This window comes from Drosophila eugracilis, unplaced genomic scaffold, assembly GCF_018153835.1.
Source record: "Drosophila eugracilis isolate 14026-0451.02 unplaced genomic scaffold, ASM1815383v1 contig_47, whole genome shotgun sequence".
NCBI classification, from domain to species: Eukaryota; Metazoa; Arthropoda; class Insecta; order Diptera; family Drosophilidae; genus Drosophila; species Drosophila eugracilis.
In genome coordinates this window covers 3266562-3284904 of record NW_024573338.1, presented here as the reverse complement: position 1 = coordinate 3284904, position 18343 = coordinate 3266562, and the positions used below count along the sequence as shown (strand labels likewise).

Genomic DNA, 18343 nt, shown 5'->3' with positions numbered 1-18343 from the left:
CTTTAAAACCTAAGGACGCATTGATTGCATTTACGGAGAAAAAAAACAGATCTCTTTAAATAGTCAGATCCCCCTTGAAGTTCTTGCTGGCTCGCAGTTTTTATGTCAATCGAAGCTCTTGAGCCCAGAGCTCGACGTGTCTACAGCCTGGTCTGCGATTTAAGCACTCGAGCACGCAGCGCTCCATTCAAACCGATTCCGTAAGAGATATGGCCACTCATTAATACCCAATCCATCGGATGTGGGCAGCTCCCTCGACCTTGAACTGTCTGTCAATCGATTGCCCATGGCCGTATACGCATTTCCGTTTAGTTTAACACGAAGCTTACCTGCAATGACAAAAGAATTGAGAAAAATTATTAGCTAAACTCAGCAGAGGCAAAGCAGTTTTTAAATTGAGAGCATGTATAGAAGGCGACATTGTCTGACCCTTCATTTCAATTGAATTGTTTTATTGAACTTATTGAGCTAATTTACTCATTCACCTTTTACTGATCTCAATTATGAATGCAGAAAAGTTATTGCAATTATTTAAACTAACTTAATTTACGCTCTTTTGCTTTTATTTTTGTAAATTTGGCGGAAAGACTGTGCAAAAGCATTTAACGACCCAATTTACTACCTCATGGAACCTCATTTTTTATCTATTTCACTCAGTCATTGCATTGACTTCAAATAGAGCGGAAGTGCACCATGGCCGGTGCATAATATTCTGTAAGCTCTTGGAGCGTATCATCAATTACAGCTATGCAAAAATGGCATACAAATTTTCGTCTCGATGCGTCATGGGAGAAAAACAAAAAAAACGACTACAGCGATAATTTATGGTGGAAGTTTTGTAATCGCTTAAAGAGACACAAAAAAAAACAAAAAGAGAAAACCAAAAAACCTAATAAAAAATAAGAGCCCAGCAAAGTAATTTTCAATTCACATTCGTAGGAAAAAAGATGCCATGGTCTTGGGTATATCATTATAGAGCCCCCACACAAAACAAATGGGAAAAATTTTCGCACAACGGCAATAAAGTGACGCGGAATTCCAGCAAATGTCTGCCCTCTTGGCAGCCCCACGTTGCCCCCGGGCACCTTTGAGCATCTCGCTTCCCCCACAATTATTAGACTTTGGCGAGACAACGGCCATCAAATCGGCGTCGTCGGCTCCGTTTGTTGCTGGCTGCTTGCTAATCAGCAAAAAAGTGAAAGAAATGCAAGAAACGGAAGCTGTGAGAAAGCCAATAACAATAATTACCAGATAATCCATAAAAAATAACGATGCAAAAGAGGCTTTTCTATATGGTAATCAAAGGTTGAAGTTACGGGTTATTCAACTGCCACTGGTCATCGGATATTCAGTGGATTTTCATGGGCTTAAAGAATGTTATTTATGAAGAACAGCAGCCTAGAAACTCCTACGCATTTAAGCGGATTTAACAAAAAGGTGCGGTCTTCTTAGATCCTTTCCGGTTTCTATGTTTTTTTCTTTGAAAGCGACTTAATGAAGCTTTATCTACAGACACAATGGCGCAGATTGTGCATAACTTATGCAACATAATTCCACAATATCAACGCAAGCAAAGACTCTTAAGGGGCCATAAATTTGACAACACAACCAACGAAAAACTTAAATGAAAATGTGAGAAAAATAGGAAAAAGTGCAGCCGAGAAATACGGAAAATAGAAATATAAATGCCGCGCACGAGTCAATTTGATTAATCAACTTTACAAAGTCCCCAATAAATCAGGCGCAAGTATTTAAACAAGACAGACGCTAGGCAAATGACCCAGTTTCCTGCCCCCTATCTATCTATCTGACTATTTGACTATCTGACTGTCTGGTCTGCCTGACTGCCAGTGGGTCTTCGAGTGGCATTACCAATCTATGCCAAGTGACTCCAAAACAGAAACAAGCGGCCCAAAAGCCGATTCCCCCGGGCACGTCTGCTTGTTCTATTATAATGTTTGAGGAGCGATTCAATAATTCATTCACACATTTTTAACCCAAATTTTGAAAATGTCTTTACATTAGTTTCATAGAAACAAATGGCAGCGTACGAGCGGGAAATACCCTTACTAAGTGGTTCTACACATGTCCATTGGCATTCCAACAAATTGATCTTGAATGTGGCCAAGAAAACAGGCCAAAAACAGATCAATCCAATGCAATGAATGGCCAGCAGGTGTGCCAGTGATGGGGAAATTCTATACAAAGGAAAACCTCTTTGCAGGCGGCAGTAAAAGTGTGATGATATCCAAAACACTTGATGATATGGACAGGTTTTTGGTATCTTAACCACTTCTCCTTACATATAAGATAAAAGGGAGACTCTTGGATCTCATATATCAGAGGAAATCTGGGTGCAAACACTTTTGTAATTTAAAACTGTTTACGTTATGCCCAAGACAACAGACGGGAGACAGACGAAAGATACAGAGAAACGAGACCGAAGCTTGAGGAACTCACATATCGCGGCACATATTGCTTCAGAGTTATTATTATATCTCTGCGGCAAACTTCGCATGTGGGCGACGCCTCTGGCCTGTCTCATATATGGCCTCCATTTATTCACAGTGCATATGTACAGGTTATAAATACTTTACATGCGACTTTGGCAAGCCATAAGTAATGAAATTTATTTCTCAGTCAATTGAATTCTCTGGCTCACAGTATGGTATGAAGCTTAGGTGCGCCCATATTTAGTTTTGTCAAAAACAATTTGTCATTATTCTAAGGCATTACAAATTAAAGCCGGCACCATGGGCTGCAAAATGTTGAATATGCCATAGATTTTGCTTATTAATTTTGTATTTTTCATATAAGAACTGGTTGCCTGACTGGTTTCTGTGACATCATTATATCATAATGTGAAATAATCATGAAATTTGTATATACTTTCCCCATCAAATATGACTCGTAAGGCTTTATTCTTAATAATATTACTAAGCTGTCAATCTTATCTACTTATATAATATCAAAAGTTCTTGAAAATTTACACCATCACTCAACAGTTGTCCCATTCTTGTGGCAGATAGTAATATGAGTAAAAGAAGTTAAATATTCGTTAAACACAATAAACAAAAGATTGTTTTCAGTGTGACAGGCAATCTGATAACTATTGAAACTCCATAAATACTGCATACGTGTTTAATTAACAGGACTGCAACCTATGGGGGTGTTCAGGAGACTAAGAACCAATAAATAAGGCCCAAATGGGTTGCCTTGCAGAAAGTTTTCCGGCTCAGAGGGTGGCCAATATATTCATATCGCGTTGCCGACCGCATGGAACAACCCTCTTCCGCCAGCTGGCAGATATTGCTACAACGTGGCCATTTCGATATTTGCCATCGAGAAACTACATCTTGGAGAGTGTGGGCCAGTGACTCAGTAGTGGCGATCCATTTGGGGAGCGGAATCAATTGCACACAGCACGCAAAAAGAAAAGTATCTGCGGGTAAAGGTAGCATGTCAAGGAAAAGGGGCTGGAACACCATCGCCACCACCACCCATTACCCACTTCTTCCTTGACAATCAGCTGAGAGGCGGAAAGAGAGCAGCGCCTACTCTCTCTCTCTCTCTCTCAAAAAAATCGATTTTCCAAAACAAACTTGTGGATGCCTCGGCAAATATATATTTTAAATCTATATTAAATAAGAAACTCATTTTTACCTTTGCAAAATGTAAATCTTTGTGTATCGATGAAGGAAAATCCATATATATAGTGACTGTATCCATCATATAAGAGTATATATATGATATACTTTGCGTAGGCCTTGTTCCAGCGATAAAGCGTAAACAATTGATAATTTCTTATGCACAAAAACAAACACAAAGCGTTTCACTTGACGAAGAGTGATTCAGTTAAACAAAATAGCCACTTGTAATTTATATTGCTCACATAAAAATCATTTCGAAATGCATTCTACGCTGGTGCTCTGGAAATGTGACATTCAGGGTTTTAGTGGGTGTGGTGAGTTTCCCTTAAGGGGGAAGGGCTGGGAACTCTTTCCTTAGCTAAGGACTTATCGATTTGGTAATTAGTCGCGTGAGAAACTCAAGCAAAACAAATGCTTAAGGCCAGCTTTATGTTTTTTATCGCACTTAAATAAAGAAGAATAACCAACTGGGTAACTATATATAATGCGTATATACACTTCCAATTTCAATTCCGCAGGGGGATACACACGATAAGGCGATTTTCGACCGAACCACGAGTCACTCAGCCAGCGAGCAAAGTGAGCGGAGCAAAGTCGACCGTCGATGTGTGGCGCTGGTTTGTAACTCATTTGGGCGCTCGGCTCGGCGCTCTCATCTCACTCCGCCCGTTATGCTGGCTCTGCTGGCCGCGCAGCATAAATCGGTGGCAGTGGCAGTGGCAGAGCCAGTTACCCCAGGCCTTCTATATACAGTGGGCCAACTCTTCTACTCGCATAAGGCCTATCACAGCATAGACCAAAAGCAAGACAATTACAAAAAAAAAGCTATTCATTTTTGAATAAATTACAAAATTTGTTGGCAAATTATAAAATAATGATCACGGATGCCCAAAATTATGTCTAATATTTTAATTAAGGGAGCCAAGATAGCTACAATTCCAAAATGGGATAGACCATTGGGGGCTTTGAATGAATGATCAAGAAATAATAAAACCAAAAGATTAATTTCAGTTTTTGTCTTTTCTCTAGAAAGTTGACGTTAAAGCTTAAATCCATTTTTTACATGTGTCTGCTTCTAAGTGGTTATTTTTATATGATTAAAATATACTTCTCCAATTTTACAAAAATTTGTTTAATTTAAAAATGTTTATTTTTGAGATTTTACAAATACCACTAAATGTAAATCCAAAATCTCCAAACAAAACAAGCAACCCACTGTTAGAGTATTCGGAACAGCAATATCCGATGGTTATTCCGGAGAGCGATATTCAGCGTGAGGCAGAGAGTCAGCCAACCCAGTCAGAAAACTGGAGCATTGTGTTCGTGCTGATAGCCGACTGCTCCATGACACAGAGCCCATGACTAGATCCGCGGCATTAGCCATTGGTGTGTGTGTGTTTATGTGTGCCTGCGTGCTGATAAGCCGGACGGAAAATCGAATCGTGCGCTTGCCGATCAATAACCCAAAAGTAAACAGTCAGAGAAGGAAAACAAAAAGAGCCAACTGTCGATCGGTCACGCATGCGCCCAAAACACACTGTGAGTTACTAGCAATCGTTGTGTTTGGCCCACTGGCAATTGGATAACTGGTTTCTACTGCTGGGGTTGACATTTCAAAGACGATCCGCATTCTATGCAGATTAGAAGTCACCGCCAAACGCAAACGATTTTCCAGCTGCGAGCGCAGGAAACTTGTTCCACTCTGAGGTTAATGACACAAACATCATACAATATCTAATGCAGTTACAGTATCAGCCATTAACTAACAATTGCCAACAGATGAGCTAATGATCTAGTCAGCGGTCAGCCAGCCACCAGCAGGCACGCAATTTGTGCTCGTACTAAATTATCTACGGACGGCCAGTTTCGAAACATCAAAGAATCCCATAAGTGCTGACACAGCTGGACATGCAATGCGCAGCGAAATGGATATATTTTCTTGGCAACCAACTTTCAATCATCAGGGAAAGAAAGTATGCTTAATTGAATTAACAAGACGGGGAAATTCCCAAGCATAATCTGTCTTAGAGGTGAAAACTGTTAGGGAGATTATTATCATTATTATAAGACACTTTTTGTCACCTTTTAGGCTTAAAATGGTCAAAACAAAAGGTACCGCTAAAAAAACTAATTTTTGTGCTGTATCAGTTAGAAGAGAATTCGAGTCTTTTTATCCATGAAGTCAGATCAACAAATTTTAATATTTTTAGTGATTTTTAGTTCTAACTTTGCCAAAACAAGGTGACAAGATGTTTGACCAAACTTCTGTTCGTTATATTTAAATAGCCATTCCAAAAGTTATGTCAAAATAACTTCCCAAATGCACAGCTAGCCCAACCCTGACAATAAGAAATTCAACACACCTCTCAACATAAGAGTTACCGCTCTGGAAAAAACGATTTTCCAATGCGCAGGCGCACTTCGACAGCCAGGAAAAGACATACAAATTGAGAGGGAGAAATTTGGAGCGAAAAAAGAGCATAATGAAAATGTGTTACAGCCACTTGGCTGACATAAAGGTAAAGAATCTGCATAAACCCTGCCTATGCCATATTTTGATGAATCATTTGGTTGGGTTAGGCATGCAACGTTAAACGTGGAGTGGGAGTTTTGTGGAAGTGGGTGGTTTTTGGACTGAGGGGGTTGAGTCATTTGCCTGCCCAAAGGAATACATAATTGATGTATGGGCCAGACTGCGTGACTGCGGCTAATGGCAGCTGTTAAAGTTGGCCACCGACCAACGGTAGCAGACTTTATTCTTTGTAAACAATCTTGGATCATTATCAATACGTAATCGATACAAGAAATTCTAACAACTTCCGGCATTACACAAACGTAAAAGGTTACCCAAAAATTGAAATTCAATCGAGAGTCATTAGAGGCGCAGGGTTCCACGCCATTGATATGCAAATGAATGAGTCGTAGTTTTTCTCCCAAGAACCATTGATTGGAAAAGCGTACTACCAGATAGTCAGGGTCCCAATCGCCGCGCATCGATACGTTTGAATGCGCAGAGATTTACGTGTGACTTCAGAGCCAAAAGCTTGATTATGACGATATGTATTTCCATAAACAAAGCAAAGCTTTTGTCATACCCAAGCTCGGATTACGGTTTGTGTTTTTATTTTGTTTTTTTCAGTATTTCGATATAGTGTTCCAAACGAGTTTAACGAAAAGACCTCAAAGATATCAAAGTTATTTCTTAGTCACTGCAAGATACAGCAACGCTACAGTTAAATTTCCGTAATTTGACTTTTTCATGAAGATCTGATTAATATTTCTTACCAGCTTTTACTCTATAATTTATCTTTATCAGCTAATTTTTCTAATTTTTTTTATAAAATTTCTTACTCTTTTAACAATGAAGTTATAATAAGAAAACAAAAAGAGTGTAACGTTTTTGATGATTTCAAATTACGGAAGTTTTCCTGTACTGCAGAACTCCTGCGGTGCCCCTCGCTCATGGCTAGCGATAATTATCAAGTTAATAACTCAACAATAATTAGTCAGGTGGTTTGATGGGCGGGCGCCTGAGGGGGAAGGGACGGCGAGGTACGACCCTAGGTCGCGGACCCAAAATAAAAACATGCCGCTGACCAATGTGAAAATGAAAGCGATACGATTTTCGGCGAGGAAAATCTGACGATGGGAAACCGAAAACCAAAAATCCAAGTGGAATGCCACGGAATGGGAAACTGGAGCTCGAAAGCAATCCAAATGCCAGGCGAATGGGTAAATTAAATCGCAGCATCAGCGGCGGTAGCAAATCAACTTAATGACGACGGCTGGCAACTTTTCCAACGGTTTTTTTCTAGTTTTTATCTGGCGATCGGATCGTGAGGTGAAATGAATTTAAGTTGCCTTTTTTACGAGCCACATTGAAGGGGCTAACAAAAAAATCGATGAGTGCTCAATTAACTGTTATTCGCAATACGCCCACACATACGTTTATAAAGAAATATACACATTTGCAAATAAATAACAATATGTATTACCTTTTTTAGTTAATTTTTTTATGGGCTTTTTTGGCAATTGTCTCTCAACAAAACAACAGCATTTCTGCAAGTGCCACTCCCACTTCAGTTTTTCGTTGCCAAAATTACTCTTTGGGATTTATTATTTGCGGGTTTTATTATTTTGCCCACCACTGTTTAATACAATTTACTTTTTGCAGTTATGTCAACCTCTCTTTTAGCGCGGCGTCCTTTGTTGTTGTTGTAGTTGCAAAATTGTTGGTGTAAATTATGTACAATGGTGGTTGTTTCAATTGCAGGTGGTCTAAAACACTCGCGTTCGTTGGGTTTACGTGGTTTCGATAGCACTAGGTGCCGCACGCATAATTTGCCAATTGCAAATCGTCGTTTTCGTTAGTAATTTGGCTATTGGATGGCTTTAAACACGGAGAAAACTTTCGACGTTTCTTGTTGGTTTTTTTATAATGGTTATAGCGGCCAGTGTGTCCACACGGGGTGGAAAAGTAAAACTCGAGGAACAGTTACTTGCTTCGGGTAACCGTCTCATAGCTGGCCATGCAAAGTTGAGTTTATTTCTGAAGAGCTTGCCTGCAATATTCAAACATGGTCACCCTGATTAAATAACAGTTGAATCACTGCTTTGCAACCAGAGTTGCTAAGCACTGAAATTAATTGTACAAATAAAACATTATTTAGAGGTGTTTTATTAATAGTTAAGAGTATATTAAAACAAGTTTGAAATTGCTTGAATTGAATTGCTTTTCAGGTGGTATAAATTTCACACAAAATGTTTTCAAAGAATTGATCTCAATCCGAAAATATGCCTATCGATAATATCCGCAACATTTGGCAACCCTTTTGCTGACGCCGCATTTGTTTGCAATTTGTTTACATTTACAGAAATGCTAATTATTCATTTATTAATAACATTTATTATAAGTTTTGGGAGTAAAGGATGTGCAGAAGACGATGGACTTTGCAGTGCCGAGCAAACAACTTGTGGGCAAAGTGAACCTGACCAAATAAATCAGGATGAGTGTAAGCAACTTGTTGCCAGCTTTGATTTAATTAAGTTTTAAAAATGTATTTTGATTTTAGTTGGCTTCAAAATACGTAGGCAGATCGAGAAAGCTTATGCCGACTACAAGCCTTGCAGCAGTGATCCCAAGGACTCCGACTGCTCCTGCCATGCACCTGTTTTAAAAAAAGACCTAGCGGCCTATAAGTCAACAGGTGTCACCAGGCAAATGATCGAAAGTTCTTCGAGATATGGCACGAAGTATAAAATTTACGAACATCGTTTGTATCGGGATGCCAACTGCATGTTCCCAGCCCGCTGCCAAGGCATCGAACACTTTCTACTGCCGCTGGTGCCAACGCTACCTAATATGGACTTGATAATAAACACCAGGGATTACCCGCAACTTAATGCCGCTTGGGGAAATTCTGCTAGCGGTCCGGTGTTCTCGTTCTCCAAGACAGAAGAATACCGCGATATTATGTATCCAGCATGGACATTCTGGGCAGGAGGACCGGCCACCAAGCTTCATCCACGTGGAATCGGACGCTGGGATCAGATGCGCGAAAAACTAGAGAAGCGGGCGGCTGCTATTCCCTGGTCCCAAAAGCGCGATCTGGGCTTTTTTCGCGGCTCTCGCACTTCTGACGAGAGGGATTCTCTAATACTGCTCTCCCGTCGCAATCCGGAGGTGGTCGAGGCTCAATACACGAAAAACCAAGGATGGAAATCGCCCAAAGATACCCTTGATGCTCCAGCCGCTGATGAGGTCTCCTTCGAGGATCACTGCAAATACAAGTACTTGTTTAATTTTCGAGGAGTGGCCGCCAGTTTCCGGCTAAAGCATTTGTTCCTTTGCAAATCGCTGGTCTTTCACGTGGGCGACGAGTGGCAGGAGTTCTTCTATGACCAACTGAAGCCCTGGGTGCATTATGTGCCACTAAAAAGCTACCCCAGTCAGCAGGATTATGAGGAAATCCTTTCTTTCTTCAAGAAAAACGACGACCTAGCTCAGCAAATCGCACAGCGAGGATACGACTTTATCTGGGAGCACCTGCGCATGAAGGATATCAAGTGCTACTGGCGGAAACTGCTGAAGAGCTATGTGAAGTTGCTGAAGTACGAGATTAAGCCGGAAGATCAGTTAATCTATATTGCTCCCGTTAGGAATGAACTGTAAAGACTAGGAAACTATCGTATGTATTTGAATTGGTATTACGTTAAACGATTATTAGATTTAATTGATTTTTTATAAAAGTATTTATTTCTAAAAGAAAGAAAATCTCATCTTTCCCTCCTTTTTCAAATTACATATCTCTAATATCCTTAACAAAATAAAAAAAAATGTTTTTAGAGCCTTAATTTATGAAACTCAGAAACCGTTTGTTTTAAGACTCAAAATTTGTTTAGGTACATTTGGAAAGCATGTAAAATCTACAAAAATATAATGTTAACCTTAAGGAGGAGTTATCTTTTATTGGGAGCCCTGCTTCTGTATTGCGCTCCGAATGCGTGGTCTATCGCCGAGGATACGTGCAATACAGTCCAGTATCCGGAATACAATAGTAAGCAAGTTTCCTCTAAAATTAACTTGTTGATTATTTATGTATATTCTCCAGTCAGCTACGACTTTGTGCCGCATATCTTGCAATCCCTGGCGGCCTATCGACCATGTGAACCGGGGGATCCTAAGTGCCTTTGCCATGCCCAGACCATCCAAAAAGATATGGAGCCTTATAAGAACAAGGGTATCACCCCAGAGATGATGAAACAATCCAAACTTTTGGGAACTTATTATCAGGTAATCCGTGGTCGCATCTATCGTCAGGCGAACTGCTCGCACCCGAAGCGATGTGCCGACGTGGAAGACCTTCTCTTAAAGATTGCCAGCGATCTGCCCAATTTAGAATTTGTTCTCAATGTACGTGACTGGCCCCAGGTGCATTTTTTGTCCGGCTTAAGTGGACCAGTATTTTCCTACTCAACTACGAATCGTCACCTGGACATCATGTATCCTGCATGGTCATTTTGGACCACCTCGGGTCCAATCCTGCAGCATTATCCCCACGGTGTAGGTCGCTGGGACTGGATGCGTCAACACTTGGCTGCCAAAGCTGCTAAGATTTCCTGGGATGCCAAGCAATCCATTGGTTTCTTCAGAGGCTCACGATCTTCCCCGGAGCGCGACAAACTTGTAAGGCTTTCCCGCAGATGTCCAGACTTGGTCGATGCCCAGTATACGCTCCATGTGGCGTACAATTCTGATGGCCATGAGCTCAACTCTGATCCCGCCGAGGAAATGCCTTTGGCCGAGCATTGTCGATTTAAGTACCTTTTTAACTTCCGGGGTGTGACGGCTAGTTTCCGCCTGAGGCACATCCTACTTTGCCGCTCGTTGGTGCTCCATGTGGGCGACCTGTGGCAGGAATTCTTTTACAACCAACTGAAGCCCTGGGTGCACTACGTTCCCGTGGCTAGCGACGCCAACATGGAAGAGCTGACGGAGCTGATTCTGTATCTACGCGATCACGATGATTTGGCGGAGGAGATTGCGGAGAGGGGACACCATTTTATATGGCTCCACCTTCGAATGGAGGACGTCCAATGCTATTGGCGCAAGTTATTAACCGAATACGCTCAGTTGCTTACTTATAAAGTGCAACTGGAGCCGGGCTTGCTCGAGGTCTCTAACAAAAGAGCGGTACAGCTATATCGTTTTTATAACCTAAAATAAAATAAATTTATTTGTTTTTTTATTTGGATTCTGTAGCGCTCAAAAATTTACTTCAAATCTTGTTTTAAACAAGCCAGTGTTTCCACATCCAGACTTTTCATTTACGTACTTTTGAAGTTCTTTGTCATGGAAAAGCTTCTATTGCTTAAATACTTAGAAAACGTATACTTATTCTGATATACATATCTCCAATATCATTAAAATAAAAACCTAAAACAATGCATTTAAATTTTAATTTTAAAAGAACCGTGAACCAGTGTTCCCCTTCACAATTCACAACCCTTGGTCAATTGTTACGTCACTGACCAACAGCTGTTATACGTTTTTATTTTTGATTTGATAGCGTTACATGGATCCCGCATCATGGCAGCTCAGTTGAATCCCTTCCGCAATACCTTTCGTCTGCCAGCGAAACAGCGTATTAACTGGTTCCCTGGTCACATGACAAAGGGAATGCGCCAAATCCAGCAAAAACTGCGAAATGTTGACTGCATAGTGGAAATACACGATGCACGCATACCAGTGGCAGGCAGGAACTCACAGTTCTTTGACACAATCACCGGTGGGTAAATCAGCAACCCAATATTGAGACTTAATACGGAATATTCCCCAGGAAGTGGTGTTAAACCTCATATTTTGGTCCTGAACAAAGTCGATCTCCTGGGCGCGAAGCAGCAGAAGAATGTACTCCAGCAGTTAAGGAGACAGCAGCCCGAACTCAAGCATATTCTGTTTACCAATTGCAAGGATCAACGAAATCATGGCGTGCTGGACATTCTGCCTTTGGCCACACGCCTCGTGGGCGAGAGTAGTCGCTTCAATCGAACCCAATCAACTGAGAACAATCTGATGATCATCGGTGTGCCCAATGTGGGGAAGAGTTCAATAATCAATGTCCTCAGGAATGTGCATCTCAAAAAGAAGAGCGCTGCACGTGTGGGAGCAGAGGCGGGAATTACTCGTTCCGTAGGGGAACGCATCAAAATTCAAGAGAATCCACCTGTCTATATGATCGACACACCTGGAATACTGCAACCCTCCATAAAAGATGATGAGATGGGCATGAAACTGGCCCTAGTGGGGTGCCTACCAGATCACATTGTGGGCGAGGATCTAATTGCGGATTACCTACTCTTCTGGTTAAACAGTCATCGCAAATACGACTACGTGGAAAAGTTAAAGCTAAGCTCTGGACCCAGTGATAATATTAGCGCTGTGCTTGCAGAGTACGCCCATCGAGAAGAGCTGTTCCACAAAGTCAAACAGTACGACGGTAGGGTAGAAGTGATGACTAATTTATTGGCGGCCGCTAGGAAGTTTATACACTTCTTTCGCTCTGGGCAGCTGGGTCACATTAATCTGGACGAGCCCAGCGGTTTTAGATAGCTTTTCATAAAGATTAACTTAAGAGCTAAGATTAAACATTGAGCAGATGAATCTGCTGGTGTACTCATTGGTTCTCAGCCATTGGAACATCGATGCCAATGTCGCCAACGCCTGGCACCGGAATTGAGTAGGAAACGCTTGCCAGATCGTCGGGATCATCAGCAAGATCCATGGGGGTATGATGTTGTGGTTGAACTTGTTCAACCTGGGGCATGTCACCGAGATGGCCAACCAACTCTGCCGCTTGATCTACCTCCGGCTGAACTTCAACGGGAGCACTGATAATGTGAGGATAACTGGTGCGTGAAGCCGCCAAACGCAGTTCCTCCGGGACGCCCTTCATTCTCCGCGATATGTGTCGGTCATATGGAGCCATCTTTTGAAAGTAGGCAATCAGCATCTGCGGATCTTTCTCCGTCAGCTGGCTACTGGGCACCAAATCAAACTCATCGCAGAACTGCCAGCGCACTAGATACTTTATGTCCCCCGTGACATCAGTGGCACCTACAATCTCAGCCAGTTCAAGGCCACGTTCGTAGCCACGCAGCTTCTGGATCTCTTCGCATTTAGGTTTCTTCTCGCCACGCTTCTTGGATTTAGCACGGGACTCTTCAAATTTTTGTATAAGATTCGGGCAGTCGCAATTCTCCTCCGGTTCCCAAGTGTTGTCCGCCGATGTGTAGCCTCGCCATTTGATGTAGTACTCCACCTTGCCGTCGCTGGTGATTCGCTTGTCAATGATGCGCTCCACCACAAAGTTGGGCTCGTTTTTAACCATTTTTATTGTACTTTGCGAGGATTGTTTACTATCTTTTAACTGGCTTGGGTTTTTTCTCTTACGAGTGTGACCTTTTTCTTATTGCTTAAATATACCAACGACTATTGCTGTATGAGGTTTTGAGATTAAATATTGTATATATTACTTCTGTCAATATCATTTCATTATTAATTTTTTATTATTGAATTAAAAAAACAAGCCATCACGCTTTAAGCGGATATTTGACACGCAGGTTCTACCTTGATAATATTTATTGTAAAATTCTGGTACTTTTAGCTTTTACAGTTATCAAGTTACCGAGCGGCCACACTCTTTCCACGCGGTAGAAGTGCAATTCGAATCCAGGTGAATTCGAACCATTCGGTGGATCCGTATTTGTAGTAACATCTTAAAACGATGGAGTCTTACGAGGAGGACTGGTCCGGTTTTGATCCGATGGGCAAAGATTTTTACGAAGAAATGCAGAACATGTATACTAACGAGTCGGGGCAGAATCTGATCGATGAGGCACCTGCTCCGTTAAAAGATGAAAAGGTGGTGCGTGACCCCAAGCAGACGAAATTTCCATTTTTTATGGTTCCGAAGAGCAGCCCCTATGTGACGGAAAGAATGCTGATGAACTTCTTTGGACGCGCTGTCATTCAGAATTTGGAATTCCGCAGATCTTCAAACCTTTACTTTGTTTATTTTCTTAATATTGGGTAGGTCTAAACTTGTTTATGCAAAATCAGCACTTTTTACAATAAAATGTTGAAGATCCTTAGAGGCAGCTCGTCTTCGCGTGGAACGTTACCCAAATCTTATCAGATGTATAACTGGTCGGCACCATATGGAGCGAGATGAACCTCTGAAATGCACCAAACCAATGAAAGATCTGGCTCCAGCCTTCTCACCAACTGAACGTTCCCCTGTCAATCTTGACTCTCGTGAGTTTCCCATCTCGGCCGGCAGACAAAAACATCCGGAGTTCTTTCGTACTCCGTTGGTCACAAAAGATGATTACCATAAAGGATCACTGTTAGCCGAAAAGGATACAATTCGGCGTTACCTCAGTGCTAAGTACGAGTTTGCCCTCGAGCGCCACAATGTCTATAATTTGAAGAACGAAACAAGGATATCACAGGTCATTCTACACTTTCGGTCCGGAAGAACCATTCCAGTGTTCGTTTATCTAAAATTTTTTTATGCTCCAGCTAACGACAAATCTATCAATCGTTTAGGTCAATTGCTTCCGCATCCGAGGAGGTTAAAGCCGAAAACCTATTGGAAGATGGAGTAACTAAATGTGTTGCTTGCCAAAACTGGACGGATACTTCGTGTAAGCTTTGCAAGATGCCATTTTGCAATGCGTCATGTCTAGCAGATGTGGCTGACCAGCACAAGGATTCTTGCGGCACGGGAAAGCTTCTTAAACTTGACGCGAAAGTTGGCCGAAAGTTCCCTAAGACCGGATTGCCTCCTTCTGGATCCAAAGTGAAGATCACTGCTTTCGAGCAGACTAATGTGGTCTATGTTCGCTCGGCAGACATTCATGTGGATATCGCCTATTACGCCATTCTCACTGAAGTAATGATGCTGGGCAAAACGGCGCACAAGCTGCAGACTAAGCCGGTCTGTGGACAGATTGTGCTCTATAAGTTTGAGACAAATATCTCTCGCGCCATGGTGCTCAATGTGAATGATGACAAGGACATTTATGTGGTCTGCATAGACTTTGGCAGCGTTGAAGTCACGGAAATGAAAAATCTGTACGACTGTAGCCCCTATCTAGCAAGTCTGCCTTGCTATCCCGTTGCTGTCCAATTACGCGGAGTTCCAGGGCGTTTTGTTGGTCCCAGTATTAGGGAAATTATATATGAAATGGACCAGACTTTAGTTTTTGTTATCAAATACTCGACTCGAGAGTATGACTTCAGCAAGGGTTTACAAATCGTGGTCATGACGGAGAACGATTCACATAGCAACTTGAACCATTTTTTAAAGGCCATAATGACTCCTGTGGAGCCATCTATATCCGAACTGGGCTATAAGGAGGACGTAAGCTAAACAACAAATGGAACAATATCATAAAATCACTTCTTATTAACATATTATGTTTTAGTGTCTTCCCCAAGTCCCTTTGCCCGCAGGCATGAACATTGATATAGTTGTGATGGACAACTCATTCCTTAAGTACGGATTTATCTACTGTACTCCCCGGGATCTCTCATATGAAGTCACCAAAATGCAGCTGGACATACAGAAGTATGGCGAAAAGATTGCAAAGTCAGAAACCTACGCTCCACCGTAAAGTTACCTACAGTTTATTTTAATCGAATTCAACTTAATCATCCCTTCCTATCAGAAAAAATGAGCTTTGTATAGCTAAATACGAGGGAAAATGGTGTCGCGGTCTTTCCTTGGAATTAGTTGGCGATGGATATCCCAGCATTTTGTTTATAGATTACGGGAACATTGTGCCAACCCACGTCACTGACATACGTCCGTATCCGCCGCAGTTCATCTTCCCTATATTAACTGCAGAACTGATTTTAATCGGTAAATAGTGATCCTAAGATACTTATCATTGCTATAAGATTTGTATTTACTAAAGGTTTGCCAGTCGAGTTAACCGATAATCAGATCGATGGTCTAGAGAAGTATTTTTCAGTGGGAACCCCCATCACCTGCAGCGAGATCATTTACAGCAAGGAAGAAAATAACTTTTCAGCTCGCTTTGACAAACTTCAGGACATTTTAAATTTAACACGAACTAACTGTCATGAGAAGTAAAGTTCGCCAATGAAAGGTAAAATCAAATGGGTTATATTCGTTACTCATACAGAGGATAAGAAATCCACAGAAAATGTTGACTATTAATTATTTTGTAATATTTTTTTAAGTTTTCATTCTCATTTTTCTTGAATAAACTAGCTGAATGCTTTCCAGACTATCCGAGATAGCGGCTTCCTGTAAAATATACATATAAATTTATAACAATAATTGAGAAAACTTATAGAATCCATACCTCTAAGAAATCATTGTTATAAGGTGGCTCGATCTTGGTCCAGGTGGCCAACTCCTAAGGAATAGCAATAATAATAAGTACTTGTTTTATAAAATGCAAAATTCGGATACCTACATATATAGTGCTTGGGATCAGTCCATCTATGTAATTCCGAAGATCGTCTACAGAATCATCATGTGCATTTTGACTAAGTCGTCTATAGAACTGTAATTGCTCCGGACAACCTCCAGATGTGACAGGTGTGTAGATTTTAGTGTCTATTTCCCCAACAGCCAACAATTGATTTGCTTCCTCTCTAGCATTGTGATTATAAATGATGAGGTGTTTGCAGCGAAGAGAGTAAATCTCTGGTAAGTCACTGCTCAGAACTAAGCCAACCATTGGTTCCTCTTCACCAAGAGAGTTGAAAAGAGAAACTTTTTGGAGACTATCCAGCTGCGCATGATCCAAATTATAGCTTTGGCAGTAGCCCACAACCAATCTTAAACAATCAGCACTATTCGCCAATATGCAGCATTTCTCGCTTCGATCTACCACCAAATGATCCAGCATTACATGCACAAACTCGAACTTAGCGGAGTCGTAGAGTCCCATTTCTGACCACGGCGGCAATTGGGGCTGTATCACCTGGATTAGTTCCTTAAATTTCGATTCCTCGGCTAGGGTTTTAAGGAGCACGGGATGATCACAGACCAATTGAACCATTTCCTTAACGACAGAAGGTTCCTGAAATGCATCGGCATATTTGAAAATGTATTAACAGACTCATAAATGTGTGCAAATGGTTCAAATTACCACATTGGAACTTTTAATATGTTCAGCGAGCGAATGCAATACTTTTTTTTGAAGATCCGCTGGAGCTAGCAGGCACAGATATTCTGTTTTGGTGAACCCCGTCTCATCTTTCTCCAAAGAGCTTTCTTCGTTAATTCTCTTCCTTGTAAATTCGCTGGCTTCATGAGGAATAGGATCCGTTTTATTAAGATCGGTGAATCTCGAAGTCGATAGATTCGGTATCTCCAAGCAGTTATCATCACGCCTAATCTTCTTCAACACATGGGATCTGAAGGGAGTATTGGTGGCAGGAGATTGAGATGTTTCCATATTACCGTTTCGGGCATCAATTTTTTGGCACCAACTAGCAATCTCCAGCTTACGCTGGGCAACGCACTCTTCTAGTGTTTTTATCTCCTCCTGGACCTCCACATCTTTACTACCAATTTCCAGTTCATCATTCTCCTTCAGATCACTCTGTTTAAAGCAAGTCATTGTGTCCACAACTTTGCCAGTGTCATCTTTTAGAGTTACTACAGATCCAGTGACCACCAGGGTACCGTTGCCAGTCCAAGTCTTGTGTTTTTTGGTAGTCTGATTGCGCCAGAGCACATGGAAGATGCGGCTTTCGTTAAGGGGATTGTCGCCAGTCCTGAGTTCTCGGGGTCCCAGGCTTTCGGATCCCTTGGAGGACCCCCAATCGCTTGTTTCATTATTACTAGGCCAGGAGCAAGATTCATTTAGAGGATCTCGATCTTCATTCTCTCGCTTACGGGCTTGACGGATTGAAGGTGCCCTTGAACGTCGCATTGGAAATCTGAGGGTAAAGTTATATGGGTATTAAGTGACATACCTTAACGATTTCACAAAATATTACCTTTTTGCACCTTAATATCGAGGAAAAACAATAACAAGGCGCAAAGTATTTTTAATTTAGAAAGTAGTGTGGCCAAAGAAATGCAATGTGAAGGGTGGAGGGTGGTATAAAACCCTCTTCCCGAACCCTAACCAATGGTCACACT

General features: G+C 41.5%; 6 protein-coding genes across 6 annotated transcripts; 4 read left to right on the top strand and 2 right to left on the bottom strand.

The window, feature by feature from the left end:
- Positions 1-8491: 8491 nt before the first annotated feature.
- LOC108115683 (O-glucosyltransferase rumi) lies at positions 8492-10102 on the top strand. The gene is made up of 2 exons (XM_017227252.2): positions 8492-8662; positions 8723-10102. The coding sequence occupies exons 1-2, from the start codon at positions 8527-8529 to the stop codon at positions 9820-9822; spliced, it is 1236 nt and encodes a 411-aa protein (XP_017082741.1). The 5' UTR covers positions 8492-8526; the 3' UTR covers positions 9823-10102.
- LOC108115684 (O-glucosyltransferase rumi) lies at positions 10074-11397 on the top strand. The gene is made up of 2 exons (XM_017227253.2): positions 10074-10207; positions 10262-11397. The coding sequence occupies exons 1-2, from the start codon at positions 10090-10092 to the stop codon at positions 11374-11376; spliced, it is 1233 nt and encodes a 410-aa protein (XP_017082742.2). The 5' UTR covers positions 10074-10089; the 3' UTR covers positions 11377-11397.
- Positions 11398-11682: 285 nt separating this feature from the next.
- LOC108115686 (mitochondrial ribosome-associated GTPase 1) lies at positions 11683-12813 on the top strand. The gene is made up of 2 exons (XM_017227254.1): positions 11683-11938; positions 11990-12813. The coding sequence occupies exons 1-2, from the start codon at positions 11740-11742 to the stop codon at positions 12760-12762; spliced, it is 972 nt and encodes a 323-aa protein (XP_017082743.1). The 5' UTR covers positions 11683-11739; the 3' UTR covers positions 12763-12813.
- On the bottom strand, positions 12656-13620 carry LOC108115687 (chromobox protein homolog 3). The gene has a single exon (XM_017227255.1). The coding sequence runs from the start codon at positions 13538-13540 to the stop codon at positions 12827-12829; it is 714 nt and encodes a 237-aa protein (XP_017082744.1). The 5' UTR covers positions 13541-13620; the 3' UTR covers positions 12656-12826.
- Positions 13621-13711: 91 nt separating this feature from the next.
- LOC108115728 (protein vreteno) lies at positions 13712-16472 on the top strand. The gene is made up of 6 exons (XM_017227302.2): positions 13712-14241; positions 14297-14701; positions 14761-15577; positions 15642-15826; positions 15885-16078; positions 16134-16472. The coding sequence occupies exons 1-6, from the start codon at positions 13937-13939 to the stop codon at positions 16310-16312; spliced, it is 2085 nt and encodes a 694-aa protein (XP_017082791.1). The 5' UTR covers positions 13712-13936; the 3' UTR covers positions 16313-16472.
- LOC108115729 lies at positions 16325-18289 on the bottom strand. Its single transcript, XM_017227303.2, has 5 exons — positions 18199-18289; positions 17343-18138; positions 16662-17273; positions 16548-16601; positions 16325-16489 (listed from the first exon to the last, which is right to left on the bottom strand). The coding sequence occupies exons 2-5, from the start codon at positions 18129-18131 to the stop codon at positions 16418-16420; spliced, it is 1527 nt and encodes a 508-aa protein (XP_017082792.2). The 5' UTR covers positions 18132-18138; positions 18199-18289; the 3' UTR covers positions 16325-16417.
- Between the last annotated feature and the right edge of the window lie 54 nt (positions 18290-18343).

Excerpts from the sequence above, each read along its gene's own strand:
- LOC108115729 (XM_017227303.2), bottom strand. The coding sequence starts at position 18,131 with ATGCGACGTTCAAGGGCACCTTCAATCCGTCAAGCCCGTAAGCGAGAG. Across the intron at positions 16,602-16,661 it reads TGATCCCAAGCACTATATAT|GAGTTGGCCACCTGGACCAA; the intron begins GTAGGTATCCGA and ends GCTATTCCTTAG. Across the intron at positions 16,490-16,547 it reads ATAACAATGATTTCTTAGAG|GAAGCCGCTATCTCGGATAG; the intron begins GTATGGATTCTA and ends TATATTTTACAG.
- LOC108115728 (XM_017227302.2), top strand. The coding sequence starts at position 13,937 with ATGGAGTCTTACGAGGAGGACTGGTCCGGTTTTGATCCGATGGGCAAA. Across the intron at positions 15,578-15,641 it reads AACTGGGCTATAAGGAGGAC|TGTCTTCCCCAAGTCCCTTT; the intron begins GTAAGCTAAACA and ends ATTATGTTTTAG. Across the intron at positions 15,827-15,884 it reads TCAGAAACCTACGCTCCACC|AAAAAATGAGCTTTGTATAG; the intron begins GTAAAGTTACCT and ends CCTTCCTATCAG.
- LOC108115683 (XM_017227252.2), top strand. The coding sequence starts at position 8,527 with ATGCTAATTATTCATTTATTAATAACATTTATTATAAGTTTTGGGAGT. Across the intron at positions 8,663-8,722 it reads CCAAATAAATCAGGATGAGT|TTGGCTTCAAAATACGTAGG; the intron begins GTAAGCAACTTG and ends TTTTGATTTTAG.
- LOC108115687 (XM_017227255.1), bottom strand. The coding sequence starts at position 13,540 with ATGGTTAAAAACGAGCCCAACTTTGTGGTGGAGCGCATCATTGACAAG.
- LOC108115684 (XM_017227253.2), top strand. The coding sequence starts at position 10,090 with ATGTTAACCTTAAGGAGGAGTTATCTTTTATTGGGAGCCCTGCTTCTG. Across the intron at positions 10,208-10,261 it reads CCAGTATCCGGAATACAATA|TCAGCTACGACTTTGTGCCG; the intron begins GTAAGCAAGTTT and ends TATATTCTCCAG.
- LOC108115686 (XM_017227254.1), top strand. The coding sequence starts at position 11,740 with ATGGCAGCTCAGTTGAATCCCTTCCGCAATACCTTTCGTCTGCCAGCG. Across the intron at positions 11,939-11,989 it reads GTTCTTTGACACAATCACCG|GAAGTGGTGTTAAACCTCAT; the intron begins GTGGGTAAATCA and ends AATATTCCCCAG.